The sequence below is a fragment of the Sturnira hondurensis genome, unplaced genomic scaffold, assembly GCF_014824575.4.
Source record: "Sturnira hondurensis isolate 20B ecotype Veracruz unplaced genomic scaffold, ASM1482457v3 Scaffold0019186, whole genome shotgun sequence".
Taxonomy (NCBI): Eukaryota; Metazoa; Chordata; class Mammalia; order Chiroptera; family Phyllostomidae; genus Sturnira; species Sturnira hondurensis.
Window position 1 is genome coordinate 2,488,361 of NW_028091817.1, and position 16,753 is coordinate 2,505,113.

The following is a 16,753-nucleotide window of genomic DNA, read 5'->3' on the forward strand; positions in this document are numbered from 1 at the left end:
CAACCACCCTCAGTTCAGAGGGGCGGGGCATGCTCCAGCCTGCCCTCCAGAGGCAAGCCCTACACAGCAGGCCTTCAGAAGAATCTCAGCAGCTCTGGAGACGCTGTTCAGGAAGGAGGCATCATCTAGACAAAGAAGACCCCTGGAAGATAAAACTGGAGTCTCCACACCTTTGAAGAAATAGTTCAGGGACACTGAAGACTTGTTAACTCATTAAGGACAAGCCACGTACCCAAGTAAAGCCCTGGTCTGGTGCATCAGACATGAACAAAGACAACCAGAAGTGGCTGGACCAAAAAGGGGACAGACTGGGTTGAACAAAGTCATCTCTGAACTGACAACATCTCTTGGCATTCCACCCACATCACTGGCCACTTGTTCCTGATCTTACCTGCTCACCCCTTCCCGTACCCCGTGAACTCCTGGAGTAGCACAAGACTTCACTCTGGACCATACCCCATTCATCCTGCTCTCTCCTCTCATGGGCTCCCCTACTCAATTTATTCAGTACCATGGCATGCAACACCCCCTATATAGACTAGGGGTTCCTGTATTTGAATTTCCAGCCCAGACCTCTGCCTTGAGCTACAAGTGTCTAAATCCAAGTGCATGGCTCACATCCCACACTCTCAACATAATTTCCAGAATAAGCTTGCAAAACACAAGCCAAATCAGGCCACTCTTCTGCTTGAAACCCTTCAGTGGAGCCCCAGTTGTGCCTCTCAGCACCAAAGCCTGTGGACCCTAGCAATCACCCCCTTCCTCTCCAGCTACCCCCATACCACCCTCCAGCCAGCACAGTCACCCAACTGGCCCTGCCACTGAGACACATCAGCTCTTTCCTTCTTCACAGCTTCAGCCCTTCCCATCACTGCCTCACCCCCGCCACCCAGCAGTCTTCATCCTGTGGCTCTTCACATGACAGTCCCTCTCTGTCTTTTAAGTCTCAACCCATATGACTATGAAAGAGGGAGACTAGCTGCTCCCTCCCCAGGGGCAACTTTCTACTCCGTAACCCTATTTACATCCTGAGGAGCATTTTCCACCATCCATATTATTTATTTTGTATATTCTCATTCTCCCCCAAGTCACTGAGCTCCACAAGAACAGGGTCTTTTAGTTCTGTGTGCCCAATTTGAAAAATAAATGAATAGAGCACATTGTTAGCTCTTTGCATGAAAGGGGCTCTCTTGAAAGATAGTGAGTTCCCCAGCCCTGGTGAGATGAACACGTGGTAGGCATACTGCAGAAGGGTCAGATGCTGGGTAAGATAGGACGAAAGGATGGACCCTGAGACCTGCCAGGGTCCTGTCAGCATTGGGAGTTCGTGTGTGTGTCAATAACTGACTACTCAGAGGCTTCCTGTCAGATATCCTTCTCATTGAAAACTGACATCTGCCCCCTCAGGCTGTATCATGGCCAGTCCCTGCTCCTGAAATCACACAAGGGTACTTTCTCAACTCTGATGAAATCCTAGGAAATCCATTAAATTATTTAAAAACAAAGTCTGTGAACTTCAAGGGCCTTCTGGTTCAGGCACAGGTCTGAATAAGCATACCAAATTAGCTTCTGGCTACAGCACTGGATGGGAAAGTCAAAGGGTTGAAACATCAACCTTACGATACCGAATTTCACCTCTGGACCTCTGTCACTGGCCACAAGGGCCTATGAATCAAGAGCCTCTACTTGGGAAAAGACTGTGGGCTGGCCCATGGTGCCACAGAGATTTTTAAGTTGCAAAACACAAACCATAAATGCAGAGGGCCTCCCATGTTTTCTAAAACCTGACCAAAAGCTGAGCCACAAATGAGGAAATGGTCCCTTGATGCCCTTAATGAAATGACAGTTCCATTGGAGGAACAAACGAGATAAGTCTGGAATTGTAGGAGACAGAGACACCAGGCCACCACTAAGTGCTAGAGTTGGGGGCTCCTGAGACTGGCAAGATTTTTAAAAATAATTTTTAGTCCAAAGCATGGATCTGATACTGCCCACAGCCTGCTGATGGCCATGAGCTTGTCACTGCTGTTTACAATGGAAGGACTGGCAATGAAGGCTCCCTTTCTGGGCCTCTGACCCTGGCTCTAGCCCATGGTCTGCAGCAGAATGGACATGCCTGCTATTGCTGGGATATGGGGGTGCATGTGTACAGCTGCCTTTAGACACAAGAGGCAACAAAGGATCAGAACAGGCTGGAGGAAGGCCCAGTGTTTTCCTTCATGCTTTTGTGTTGCACACAAGCCTCCTCTATAAAAACAAAAATGGTTCAAGAATTAGGCACATTTCATGTGCCTAATATCTCAGTATGAAAAAGTTTATTGACTCTCTTCTGAGACAAGAGAGGACTTTGTAAGTGGGGACAGGAAATGGAAGGTGGGTTTTGCTAAAGACAAGCTCTCTCTGGGCCCTGCCTCCCTTTGATTCTCTGAAGTCAAGCAAGGCCAGGGCTGTGCCTTCCAACTCCAGGCTTCCAAGTGGAGGCAGCCAGACTCCAGCCCTCTGATTATTCTGAGACATACCACGTCCACATGGATAAAATATAGAATGGGAGAACGCTTATGCATACTTGGATTTAAAATGTGGATAATTCTGAGATTGTGAAACCAAAGCATTAGTTCATTCAGTGCAAGGCAAATGTTTGTTAACTCCTGGGGCAGTGAATCTGAAACTCACCCATGGTGTAGGGACCCTAGTAAGATGGGCTCCTTCTTTCAGGACTTGAGGAGGAGGCTTGGTGCACCCCACCTCACAGATCCTAGACAGAGCTTCTTAGATCTTACTAGTTTGAAAACCAAGGCTTCAGGGACTGGCCTCACCTGTCTCTGGAGGGATGTCCACTGTGGATGCTACCTGATGGGCCCCACCTGCCATGCCATGACATCCCACTTTCTCAACCAAGGCAAAGAGAACCTGTTACTCAGTACTCACCTCTTAACCTAAAATTGCTCATAGCTATTTTCTGACTGTGAAAAGAAAAGATCTTAATGAAGAGAATGAGTAAGGCAACAGAGGAAAAGAATACAACCAAAGTGCCAAGAATCCATGACCTAGGATAATCACTGGAACTATCTTGGTGAGATTCTAGTTTGTAAGATTTCTCATATATTCTGCCTTCTAAGTGGTCTGGACTGTTATTCTAACTTGGACCAAAACAGAAAGCTAAGAGACACATATAAGACAGAGCAGGTCAAGTGAAATCCATACGCACCAAACTCCTTACTTGGGTCTAGAAGGCCATAGGGGCAGACCGGATATCCTATCCCTTGCTCTCTGCTCCCATGCATGATTCCAGCCTGCCCTCAGCTCCTCAACTCGGCCAAGTGCCGTCCCTGCCCAGGGACCTTGCCCTTGGTGGTCCCTCTGCCTGGACTATCTCCGAGATGCTCTTATGACCTACTTCTGATCCTCCAGGGGTCACTCTTCCAAGAGGCCCTCTCCCTGCCCCACCCCAGTCCCACTTTATCACAGTACCCTGTTTTATTCTCTTTGTAGTTCCTATAAGTGCCCTAAATTATCCAAGTTTATTGGCAGTTTCACCCATGAAAATATAAGCCCTTATTCACGCTTGTATCCTCCATGTCTACAAATGGTATCTTGTATATGATAGGCATTCAGTGAGTAGTTCTGAACGAGAGAACAGAGGCAGAGAAGGAATCCTGAGGCAGGAAGTTCATGACCAAGGAACTTAGAGAAGGCTGAAATTCTGAGATGAAAGGGAGGAGAGAGATTCATGGTAAACATGAACAGATCATTCAGGTAGATTTCTATAGTCTGTGTAAAGATTTTCATCTGAAGATTAAAACCACTTAGGGGTCTCTGAAAGGTTTTAATTCAAGAGTAATAAAAAACATCACCATGGCTTCAATATGAAAAATGAGCTACAAGGGAACATGCAGGTTAGGAGACCAGACACTAGCTCTGACCAGTGAGGAGGGCTGGCAACTGACATGGGATGATGATGGGCCTGCAGGACCTATGGTGGCTCTGAGAAGGGAGACAGGAGTTATGTGGAGGTGGACTTGCTGGCCAGTGCAGCAGCACTCACTACCTTACAAGGAATGGTCAAAGAGTGAGTTTGGTGGAGGACGTTGGATACTGACCAGCCTGGGGTTCCCCTGAGACATCCCAGTGGACCTGTCTAGTAGGTCATTGGCTGTACAGGTCTGGGGTTCAGAAGACAATGTGGACTGGAAGACAACAAAGATTCAAGAGACAGCATGAAATAATAAGACTAATGTATTAATGTCTAGGAAGGTGGGGGTTGAGAGACAGAAAGAGAGAGAAACATCTAAGGATGCTACAGTTTCTGATATGGGTCACTGTGAATGTGGTGCTACTATGGAGCCCCAGATGCAGTGGAGGTGAAATATTTGAGAATTCCAAATCTGCTCTGAAATTGCATGGGACCCAGCAGAGCTACTGTAAAAAAAGTATGACTGGATATGGGGAGGGATGGTCAAAGCCTAGGAGGGATGTATGTTAAGCAGCTTACTGGAAAGTGCAAGCTATTACATTTGTGTGGATTGAGAAGCCATGCATCTCACAAAGCCAAATGACTGGATTCTCAGCCTCCCTGGTAACTAGGTGTGGCTGTGTGACTAAGTTCCAGTACGAGATAGAAACAAGTGTGTAGTCCATTTGGACATATTTCATTAAAAGGGAAGGGGGGGGCATTCTTCTCCTCCTCCTCCTTTCTCCACCCTATTGCTTCAAGCAAGGATGAAATGGTGGAGCTCTAGCAGCTTTTAGGTCTGTGAGGATGAGGGCCAAACTCATGAGATGACAAAGAAATAAGCAAGAAAGCACCTGACAACTTCATGAAACTGCCTCACTCACCTCTTTTGGGTCTGCCTCCTTCCAGACTTCTTTTAAAAGAGAGAAAAATAGACCATCTTATTTAAATCACTGTCATTTGAAGATGTTCTGTTGTATGCAGTGAATCCTAGTGGGAATGCCAGCTGGCTGGTTAATTACATCTCCAGCATTGCTTTCCCTTGCTCTAGGTCACACCATTGCCTTGATAGGGAATATCCTCCTCTTTGCCTGTATTTATTTAAACCCTACCCATGCTTTGGAGGATGGACCAAATTCCACCTCTCACACAAGACTTCCCTTCCCCTTCCTCCCTGAACTCTGTTACTGCCTGCCTGCCCCCACTCCTTGGGCATCTGGCTTAAGCTGCCTTCACAGTGATTTATCCCTCACTATGGACCTCCTGACTGATCCAAGAGGCTCAGGACCATCAAAGGCAACAGGCCTGTTTCCTAGGTTTTTGGATTCCCTGGACCTGAGAGGCATTCCAATACAAGGTTGCCATGCTTGTGCCCCCAGTAAACCTCTTTCACCTCTACTGGCAGCCAGAATCAGGATGGGAGCAGGAAGTAAGTAAATCTAAATATGGAAGAACAGGCAGAGTTGAGGGTAGTTCGTAAGAAATCTAAAACCACTTCTAATTAAGAGGCAAGTTGGGGGAAAGACCTGGTATGGCTCCTTCCGATAATATAACATAGCTGTTTGCCTGCCATATGGTTAACCTGGAAAGGGGTGCGATTCACATAAAAACAAAGTGATAGCAGCCCCCAGAGAGGTGCCATGCTATGGCCCCACAGAATGAGCCCTTCAGAAAAAATAACAAGTCATGTAAACCTATGTATTTTCACAGAACATACCAGCAACGTGTTCTCCGTAAATCTTTATCAGTAACAAATTACTTTTGATTTTAGTAAAACAAAAAGCATGTTGTAAATATTGTAAGAGCAAGTTCAGACCAAGGTAAATGGTTTGCAACTGATACAGTTCATTTCTAAAACCAGTCTAATTTTAAAAATTATATATTTTTCATCCTATTGTCTGCCACAGAAATGGTTAAACCCAAACAAAAAGGCTACCAAAGCCCAGAGGATTCACCCCCACCACAGCCGAAGTTTGTAACACATGCTGAAGCATCAGCAAGATGTCATCGGAGATAACAAAAACTGGGGACACTGAAATGGAAACTTCTAATTTAGTACATGAGCCCAAGCCCAAATACTACCAGTCTATTTAAGGGTGTGTCCAGATTTCCTCAATATGCCCTACCCGAAGAACACAGATGAGGAGAACCCACACTCCAGGACCCCCACAGAAAGTAACCATGCTAGAAACACCAAAGTCCTCATAAATAAACCCTAGAAGATATGTTTGGCACATAAAGAGCCAATTGAGAGATAAGAAACTTTCTGATTCAATAACATGAGTGCCTCTCTGAGAGATGCTTCTAGAGATGCCTGCAGGACCTATGGTGGCTCTGAGAAGGGAGACAGGAGTTATGTGGAGGTGGACTTGCTGGCCAGTGCAGCAGCACTCACTACCTTACAAGGAATGGTCAAAGAGTGAGTTTGGTGGAGGACGCATGGAATAATGACTATTTAAAACTGCAGATGTTGAATGCGGGTCAATAACAGGCCAAGAGGCAAATTCAGCTTTCCTTCCTACAGACAGTTTAAGCACAATTTAAATGGCTGCTCCTCCACCACCTCGTTTCTGCTGAAACCAGCTGGGGTTCAACATGCCTGCCCAACCTGCCTCCTTCCGGGCCTAAGCGTCCAGGATTCAATATCAGCCCCACATGGCCACGTGCCACTTGGGAACTGCTGGTGGACAGGGTTCGGCCTCAGGGAAAGCCTGCCTTCCAGACTGTACCACCACTTGTGACCACCAGGTGTCAGTAGCGAGGGAGTATATACCCACCTGACTTTTCAGGGCACTTCAGCTGACCTTGAAGGGGGAGACACTGTTCCTGGTGGTTTTGGGGACAAGCAATACTGTTTCAGACTCTCAGACAGTCACTCTTGTGACTATTGCAACTCACCATGCAACCTCACTATGCAATTTGTAGGATGGTTTTAATTCAATAGCCTTCATGCTCTTAGACAAAAGATGAAGGGCTGTTTCTTTCAATACACAACAGGGTCTTGTTTTTCTTCCCCCGGGAAAGTGGAAACATAAAGCAGGGTTTTCTACTCCCTCCCTATTCTCCCCATATAAACTACCAAATGACTATTCCAGCAGTTTCTCTTTATACTGAGGTTCAGGAATGCTTCAGCAACAGCTTAGGTGCTAGTGGGTATGGAGCGGACAGGAGGCAAAGTCCAGCAAAGAAACTGGATTGTGCAAAGCCTGACATAAGGGCTACTTCACTGCCTGCTCTGAGGAATTGGATCTAAGTTGGTTTCTTCCATTGAGCGTAACAGAAATGGAATAACATCTTCAACAGAAATATTGGATTTATGAGTCACTGCAGCCATATCAAAATCTGTATGTTATTGGTCTTTTAAACCTATGTCAGCAAAGCACTGTCATATTTGTACCTACTGCCCTCTCCAGGACGAGGACACTTCCTTTGGAACACCAGTGTATGCCAAGTCAGGCTCACTGTGTCCTTAGCACCAAGCACTGCGGCTCCTTCCAGGGTCCATGTTGCCACTAAGCATCACCCAATCGCCACAAAGGAATGTGTCCTATTTACCTCAGCCTTTCCCATCCCTCCATAAGGCCCCCTGCTGAGCACTCCTCTCCCCTCTGAGAACTTCAGGCATCTAGCAGGTTTTTCCACTGCCAATTAGCCCCTTAACTTGAAACCAAGAGAGACCGATTTCCAATATCTCACAAGCAATGATGCTAGGACAGACGAGAAACCCTCTCATCTTCTTCTGGGTAAAGAACCCTCCTGGGTTCAGCTGAGGGTTTGCAAATAGCTCAGTAATGAACTGAGTCTAAGACTTGGAGAGGCAGTTCAATACCTGGGGGACCAAAGCTGGGACAGCCCCACTGTCACCACAACAGGAAGAGAAAGGACATTTCTACAGTGAGGCAGCAACCAAACCAAAGTCCCAAGGGGTTACTCCAATGTTTGCTATCATGCATCCTTTATTGTTTATCTGTGTCCACACATCTTGACTCACAAGAAGCATTACCCGAAGCAGTAATGGGGACCACAAGGCCATTCTGTAGGTACTGAGAATGAATAATAATACCCAGGAACTTAGCTTAGCCAGTGAAACTACTGCCCCTCTCTCCTTTTGTCTTCATTCACGGCCCCAGTCACATTCCACCCAAGCCCAGCAACAACTTTCAAGCTTATGTCTTCCAAACACAAGGGCTGATAAGGACAAGCCTGTGGAGCAAAGTGCCAGTCTCACCATTTGTTGATGATGAGAAACAGTGGCGGACACTGCCTGAGGAAGAAGTGCTACAGTTCTGCCAGAGGTCCGTTGCATGTCCATTGCCCACGATCCATTCCTGGAAAGAACCGGACATTCATACATCAGCTGAGGTAGTGAGGAGTGACAGAAAGGGGAGGGAGAAGACGAAGGCAGAGCAAAGAGCAGCCTCACCAACCTGTCTACCCGGCCTGCCCTTGCCCTGCCCTTGCCCTGCCCAGCCAGAGGCCACAGTCATGCCGGAGAAAGGAGAGAGATGTTGGCCTGGCTCAAACATCATGTTGAGGAGGCCAGTTTTTGCAAGTAAAAAGCACTTTGTCGATGGAAAAGTACCACACACACGTGCATAAGTTACCATTATGTGCAGAGGTGTGCACTACAGTAGAAGGAGTTACTCAGGGCCCCAGTACTCAAGCCATCTCTCCTCCCTGGGTCTTCTGGGTGTCATTCCCCACCCACCACCTCTCTGAGCCTATTTCCTTATTTATAATCCCTACCAATCTGACAAGATTGTCAGGCACAATTAGAATGTTGTAAAATGCTTATAAATGGTAAACTCAGATGCTTATAAAATTCACAAATCTGGGACATAATTATTTTTCATGGACTAAATTACTTCTCAATCTTTTAAACAGAGGAGAATATCAGGCCTGGAATTCACCTCATATGAAGAAGTTAAAGTCACAGTACCTAACTGCCCAGGGTTGTGCTCATCTTCGCAGCCAAGAAAATAAGTTTACAATCCAATCTACTTGATGCTGCTGGCTTTGTAATCAAGTTATCCTCTTGGCCTGTCCATGTAGTGGGGGTTTGTCTAAGAAGGTGCTTTGTCCACATCAAAAAGCAGACCTGGGACTGTGACTTCTTTTCTGAAAAAGCCAATTTTAACTTCCCAACTTTAAGTCCTAAAGGCTGTTTTGTGCATTAAGCCACCCATCTGATCTATGCCACTTGGAAAAAGCAAACCTTCATAAATACTCCTCTTCCTCAACAAATCTGCATCAAGAAAAAACGCTAAGCAACTTTACCAAATAAAGGTTTGGGGCCCTAGACCTCCACTGAAATTACAGGTCTTAAAAAGAGGCCTGGACGGCTAACCCAGTCCAGTGATTGCTTCCTTCCTACCCCTTAATCTGTTCCGGTTTTCTCAAAACAACTGAAAAGGCGAAGATTGCCAGAAACTGCAAAATGCCCTGGGACATCTGAGCCTTCTTGTCTGCAAATAACCACGCTGTACTGAGCTAGACGGGGTACCAGTGGGATTGGGGCTTCCGGAGGCCCCAGCACCGGGTGAGTGCTGGGTGCCCGGCGCCCCCCGGCTGTCCTGCTGGCACTCACGCTGACGATTGTGGAGACGAACAGCAACACCAGCACTGCGACGTGGAGAACAATGATACTCAGCAACAGGAGGAGCATTTTGGCGGCAAGTTCTGCTCAGCGGAGTTTCTGCCTGTCAGGAGAGAGCCAAAGCTAGACGTGAGGCCCAACCAACTGGCACGAGTGAGCCAGGACGAGGGGCAGTGCGGAGAAAGGTCCCTACGTTTCCGGGGCCTGGTGCCACGCCCGCCCTCCCACCTCCCCAAGGCCAGCCAAAAAGAGGCAGCCGCAGACCACAGGATACTTGCCCAGCACTCAGCAGGGCGGCTGGGGTGGCGGGGTTTTTGAGGGGTGTGTCCCCTTGCGACAGAACAACTTTTGCTTTTGGAAAAAAAAAAAAAAAAGTGTGGTAAGTCAGCGCAGGAGGAGAGGTTTTTCCAGAATGGCGAGCAGAGGCCATAGCCCGCCTCCACGCACCCCGGGCGCTTCCCAGAGAAAGCCCAACTTGGGGAAGCAGACAGAGCGCACGATCCCTCACGCAGTGAAGGTAGGTGCGAGGGACTATGCGCCCAGAAGTCTGCAAGAGGCCTGGGGTCACCTAGGGCAGGGTCTGAGGGAGAGCGCGCTGCAGGGAGTTGGTTTCCCAGATCCCCGCGCGCTCATCATTCCACGAATCTCCAAGTTTCAACTCAGTTTTGCCAGAGCCGGGCCGTCCTGGCCCCAGAACAGCCAGAGAGAGACGCTGAGCTCCGGAGAGCGCGCAGGGCAGTGTGAGGAGGAAAGAGTGGTCAGAGAGAAGTACCGGGACCCTGCTCCTCCCGCCCACAGTCCGGGGCCTCCCGCAACCCCTGTGGGCGGGGCCCTCACTGCCTGCACGACGCAACACTTTTGCCCGAGAGGCTTCACAGGGCCGGCTGCTGGAGGAGCCGGGATGCTACCCGGTCCAGCAGACCTGGGACTAGGAACTCTTGTATGAAAAAGCCAATTTTAACCTTCCAGTTTTAAGTCCTAAAGGGTATCTTGTGAACTAAGCCTCCCATGTGGATGGAAAGGAGCTAATGTCCGGTGGGAAGGAGAGGCGGGTGGGGGGTGGGGTGGGGGGGAGGGTGGAGGGTGGAGTCCCAGAATTGCAGTGGGGCGCAATCTGCAAAAAATTGTGCGGTCCTCGCCCCTCATTTCACAGACCTTGGGGAACGGAAGACCGGAATGGCCTGTTAGAGTGTGTGTGAGCTGGGAGACCAGCTACGTCTTGGGGGACCATTTCAGGATGGAGTCTTGGGCCAGGGAGACGTTTCATAACTCTCTTTTTAAAGTACCCAGTCCCAGGCCCCTCCGTTCTCCTCCACAAGCAACACATTCAAAGAAATCCAGGAATGTACATACATACATACATCCAGGAATGTATGTAGAATAAATAAGCATGGCTTTCTGATGTCTCCCAGAAGGTTTAAATTAAGTCCGGTGGCTCCTAGTGCCCGGGCGCGGCAAGAGAAGGGTGATCGGGCATAGAGCTGGAAAGTGGGGAAGTACAGTACCCCGGGAGTTCTAAGGCAGGCACTGGTTTGCCAATGAGTCCCTGAGTAGCCTCCATTCCAGCGAGGCGAAAACTGCTCCGCCCCTGCCCCCCATTCTGACCAACACCCGCGCCCGTTACGTTCTACACACCGCAGGGCACCCCACTCTGTATCCCTACAAACCCCATTGGAACCACACAGGACAGACCGTGTTCTCTTCGCCCGCGCCCGATACAGAAAGCTCAGGGACCCGGCCAGCCTCAAGCCTGCGCCTGCTCCACGCTTTCTGGCACCATCGACAGAAGATGCCCACGTTTCTCCCCCACCTCCTCCACTTTTCGAACCAAAGCACTTACAGCCCAGAGGGATAGCTGTCCGCGATCCTCAGAGTGGCCTCAGGCACAAACTTGATGCGTTCTCTTGGCTGCTGGCGGGGGACAAAGACAGCTGCGCCGCGTTCTCTTTGGGGACAAAGACAGCTGCACCGCGGGGCTGCGATCGCAAAGCTAGGGGCGAGAGGAAGGCTCCTGGCGATCCCCTTTAACGGGAACAACGCCCTGTCTGCGTCGCTGCAATAGGGTGTGTCCCTGGGTCAGCGTGTGCAGGAGGGCGGGACTCTGGGAGGAGAAAGGGCAGAAAGTGGCGGGTGGGGGCCGGAGACAGTTACTTGGTCTTTAACGCGCCACAGGAGAAAGCTGATCCCTGCAAAACCGTTGCGACTTTTACTCGAAACTAACTAGAAGGCAGCTGAGTTTTCTCACCTCCGCTTCCCCTCGATCCGCCGAGTTCGTGGAAACCAAGCATTGACCAAGAAACTGGCCCCTCTGACCCCTCAGCCCAAGTGGGAAATCTAGCCAGTTTGCCCCCACGGGTGCCCAGCTCTGGGCTTGCGGGTTGGGGGGTGGGGGGGGGGCGGCTCACACAGACTGAATTCCCTTGGGGGCTGAGGCTGGATTTCTCTTATACAGGTGGAGGAGGAGGGGAAGGGCGCTGACACTTCAGCCCTGGAAGATGTCCCAATCCTCTCAGGGCCTGGAGCACCCGGCCTGCCCAATGTCCTTCGCAGTGCACGTTTGCAACCAGCGCGGCTGTTATCTGTGTCTGCGAGCAGGCTGTGCGTCTGGTTCCTTGCGTAGGGTTCCTAGGATTGGAGTGGACCGGATCTAGGGGTCACTTTTTGGATAAGAATCAGTCGGCGGAAGGAGAGTCCTGGCAACTATGAGACAGCCTGTCTTGGGGTCCAGCTCCTCCTAGCTTGGGCAAAACCGGAACACAACCCGGTAAGCTCCTGGCAAAGTTTGCCTGGCTTGGCTCCCAGGCTGGGCTGGCGTCCCTGCCAGGAGGTGGGGAGTTGGCCATTGGAGGTCGGGGAAGAGCAGCCAGGGAAATCAGCTGATTCATAGCTGCCTGAATTTGGCCCGCCCAGCGTCACTGGGAGAGAGGCTAGCCTTTCCGGGCGTGGCAAAGATGCGTTCAAATAAAACACTCCGGAAGGCCAGCCTGGAAGCATGAATAGAGAGCCCAAATGTGCGTGTTAGACGTCTTTGCCTACTACTGCACTTCACACACACACGCACAACACACATCTACCTGTTAGTGAACTGTGTTATAAAACTGCATTACTCTAAAGGATTCAAGTCACATTCACGTTATTTTACTATTTGAAAGTAGCTGCTAATTGTGTATTGTTTAAGTGAAAATAAGTTATTTCAAAGAATTTTTCCAACGTGGCATTTTAAAAATATTACATTATCAGATTAAAAAGAAGAATCTTAGTAAAAATTTGTTCAGTGCCCATGTGACAGGCACATTAACAGGACTTTACACATGGTCTGTGAGAGGTAGTTTGGTCCAGTGATTAGGCCCTGGGCTCAGCAAACCTGATTACCCTGCTTCCTCAAGGTTTATGAATTTGGGCAATCAGCTAAAGTTCACTGAGCTTCTCTTTACTCTCTGCAAACAGGACAAAAAGTGCCTATTTTAAAAGATGTGAAGCAGTGAGCACAGTATCTGAAACATAACAGGGAACCAGTGCCCAGTAACTTGTCACCATCCTTACTATGATATCACATTTAACCGCTGCAACAAGCTCAGGAGCAAGTCTGACTGCCCCTAGACCAAAGCAGCTCCAAACTCCCATTGGTTGAAAGTGCACATGCAAGTGGCATGACTAAAAAACAGAAGTGTTTTTTTCTTTTCCTGGGGTCATTTTATAGTGAGGTTTGCCCTAAGCATTACTGCTTTGCTTTATGCTATTTAGACTTTTATTTACTTTATTTAACAAACATTTATGTGGTCGCTAGGTACCAGTACTACTCTAAGCACTTTACAAACGTTAGCATATTTAACTCAGGATTTTCCCCCAACTAAATTTTTAAATGAAGTATATACACCTACAAAAGTGTACATATCTTGCTTTCTTTTGAATCCAACATTTTAATCAATGCCAGGTCAAAGCCACAGCATGGGCTGCAGAACCCATGAACCCCTCCATCCCTCATACCTCCTCTGTCTCCCCGAAGTGGTGGGGAGCAAAATGTTGTTGCTTAGTGCAGTGCACTGGGTGTAAGCTCTGCCACACCCAGGGTGGGCCAGGGCTCAGCTACAGGTGGAAGCTTCTCTTTGACTTGCTTACCGCTGTGAGATCACCTGCAGGCATATATGTAAAGCTGTGTTTCTCACCAGGGAAGGAGCATCTAGACCCTGTTATCTCTTCAGATCTGGTATACAGGTCTTTCTAGGTGCCCTCAGACATTCTCAACACATATCTAGCTTATCCAGATCCTAACCTAGGATTTAAAAAAATTCCCTGGCCCTGGCTGGTGTAGCTCAGTGAATTGAGCATGGGCTGTGAACCAAAGGGTCACCAGTTTGATTTCCAGTCAGGGCACATGCCTGGGTTGTGGGCCAGGCCCCAAGTATGGGGTGTGCAAGAGGCAACCACACATTGATGTTTCTCTCCCTCTCTTTCTCCCCTTTCCCCACTCTCTGAAAGTAAATAAATACAATCTTTAAAAATTTTTTTAAATAAATAAATTCTCTGACTTCCCAGTCAATTCAACACAAATATACTATCTCCACTGCAATTCCATTTGTGGTTTGCTGGCGGGTGGGGGATTGGGCAGCAAATACTCTGTGAAGCATAAATACACACCACCCAGAGGCATAGTTTGCAATAAAACTCACCAGGCCAAACAGTGTTACCCCTTCCTCCTCGCAGTGTTGTTTGTAGTCAAATGCAAAAGATGCAAAATCAAGGCTCTCTCCACAGGGCAACAGAGAGGCCAGCAACTGGCAGACCACACCCTGCTGCTTCCAACCAGGCTGCGCAAGATGTTCCCTGGTAGTGCTCCCTGTCACTGAAAGCCAAACCAGGCATCCTTCCAGTTATTAAGGGGCTGGTTCAACGCTGGAATATGTCATGGTGGCCTGAGAGTGTCTCAGCCTCTACTATTTAAAGGGACAGTGACCAGCTTTGTGCACATTCCAGAACTCAGTGATCCCAAGAGGCTCTGCAGGGCATGTAGAACCTGAAATCAAGAAAGAGATGAACTTTGGGTATGCCTTAATCTGTGATGGTGAGGCTGTTCTTGCTGGAAGTGCCAGCCTATGTAATAGCAAAGAGGTCTCCTGAGTTCTCTGTGCCCACCCCCCACTCCCAGTGACTTCTGCAAAGGCAAAGTATACTGTGTGAAGGGTCGTGTCCATAGTGTTATATGTGCACAGACAGATACTTTTAATCAACAGCATCATTTTAAGGGGCTCAGACATTGTGAAGATTATCTTTCATAGCAACACCCCACAGAACCAAATATCTCTGCTACCCAGTCATTATTTAATGTTGATCTTCATGAGATAGTCCAATTCAAGTAAGCAATCCTCTATTGAAACATTCTGGCAGGATAGACTTAGGAGAGCAATTAAGAAGTCATAGAGACATGGACAAGTGAAGACATAGTATTCCTTAGGCCTTTTGTAGTTTATACTCCTTCAGGCTCTCAAAAAGTGTCCTCCATCTTTTGCAAGTTCTTCTGGGTAGAAACTCCAAGACAAGGGGAGTTGGTTTTATTAAACAAGTTTCTGGAAACTCTGGCAATTTCCCCACCTCTTATGTTAGAGACTCCCACTCCGGGGTATCCTGCAGAGTTTAAAGAAGTGCCCTCAGCCACAGACTCTGTTTTATTGGGCTGCTCAGGCAGTTGGGGTGGGTGGGGGTTCCAAATGACCCTCTCCCCTGTACTGCTCCCAGCCAGCTTTCTCAGCCCCAGTGAAAGAAGTTGACCTCTTTCTTTTGGGTAAGTCGTTTTTATTTTTGCCAACAGTAGTTCTCAGGCCTCAATAGCCCTTTAGAATCTCCCAAGAGCTTTGCAAATGGCCTCTCCTAGGCCTGTGCCTCTATCAGGTGCCACTCTGGTCTGAGATGGGGCTCAGGTGTGGTTAACATTCCCCAGGATGGTCCAGTGTCCAGCCAGATTGTCATATGGTGTCACATGGTTTCTGGTTTCCTTCCAACTGCCTTCTGCTGTGAAGCCCAAATTGAGGCAAGCCCAGTGTGGGGTTCAGTATTCTATAAGTTATAGTTCACAGTCCTGTTAGGCAAATCAAGGGTATGTACACAGTGGGGTATGTGTATGTGTTTGGGAGGGAGAGAGAGTAGCCTCCCTCAATCCTACCCTGACATGGAGGAGACCTGTGAGCATGGTTTGGGGGCCTCCCCAGACAGCTGCTTTCTACAGTGCCCCCCACGATGAGATGCTGAGGGCTGCTGCCTTGCAGGCCAGGATTAAGCCTGGAGACGTTTGAGAAGACTGGTTCTGCCCAGAGGAAGAAGGGTGGAGTAGAGTGGGGGTGGCATACATGCATTTTGCTTCTGATCAGCTCTTCCTCCTTCCATGAACCCCATCTTTTAGGAACTCCTTCAACTGCCCATCTCTGGCAGCGAAGCCCTGGAGAACCTGCTGGCTTTGAATGTGGCCTCTCTGATGTCTTAGGACACTAATCTCCTGCAAAAAGAAGGCCCCTAAAACCTGTTCTGGAAGGGAACCTGGGAGAACAATTCCTATGATGCACCACTGTGCCCGTGGTCCCTTGAGCACAGCTCTAAGCTAGAGGAACAGCAGTTGCAGGTGTTTTCTTTGTCTCTGAGTCCCTGAACCACTCATCAAGTATGAAACCTCAGCCAAAGCCAGGAAGGTTCAGAGACAAAAGCCAAATCCCTTTATGAGGTTCAAAGCAACACTGGGCAAAATGTCAAGTACATTTACTTTTTATTGTTAAAAACTAGGAAATACCTGCCCCAACCCACGTAGCTCAGTGGGTTGGGTGATGTTCCAAAATGCAAAAGGTTGCCGGTTCCATTCTCATTCAGGACACATGCCTCAGTTGCACCTCAGAGAGACAACCAATCAATGTTTGTGTCTTACACAGATGTTTTTATCCCTTTCTTTCTCCCTCCCTACCCCCCTCTATAAAAATAATAAATAAATAGAATCTTTTTTAAAAAAAGAACTAGGAAATACCAATCCAGGAGACTTCAGTGGTAACCGTGGGCCTCATGGCACAATTACCTTAGAATTTTGACTCAAAATTGAAATTTTAAAACGTATCTTAAAATAGTCATGGATATGCAAAAATGTGGCTCTAAAGGTATTTACTGCAGCACTCTTTATGATGAAGAAAAATATGAACATTCTAAATCCTAAGCAATAGGAAAATGATTGG

The 16,753-nt window shown here is 48.2% G+C and overlaps 1 protein-coding gene across 3 annotated transcripts in view; it reads right to left on the reverse strand.

The window, feature by feature from the left end:
- Nucleotides 1-14,379, reverse strand: part of PMP22 (peripheral myelin protein 22) — a 31,756-nt gene extending 17,377 nt beyond the window's left edge. The window contains exons 1-3 of one of the 3 annotated variants that reach the window (XM_037070941.1): nt 14,219-14,379; nt 9,540-9,651; nt 8,181-8,280 (exon numbers count right to left, since the gene is read on the reverse strand). In XM_037070941.1, coding sequence (XP_036926836.1) covers nt 8,181-8,280; nt 9,540-9,617 — 178 coding nt within the window. In that variant the 5' untranslated portion in view covers nt 9,618-9,651; nt 14,219-14,379. Of the gene's footprint in view, nt 1-8,180; nt 8,281-9,539; nt 9,652-11,388; nt 11,603-14,218 lie in introns of those variants that run through there. The other 2 variants (XM_037070943.1, XM_037070940.1) reach the window with 2 other exon arrangements.
- Nucleotides 14,380-16,753: the final 2,374 nt, after the last annotated feature.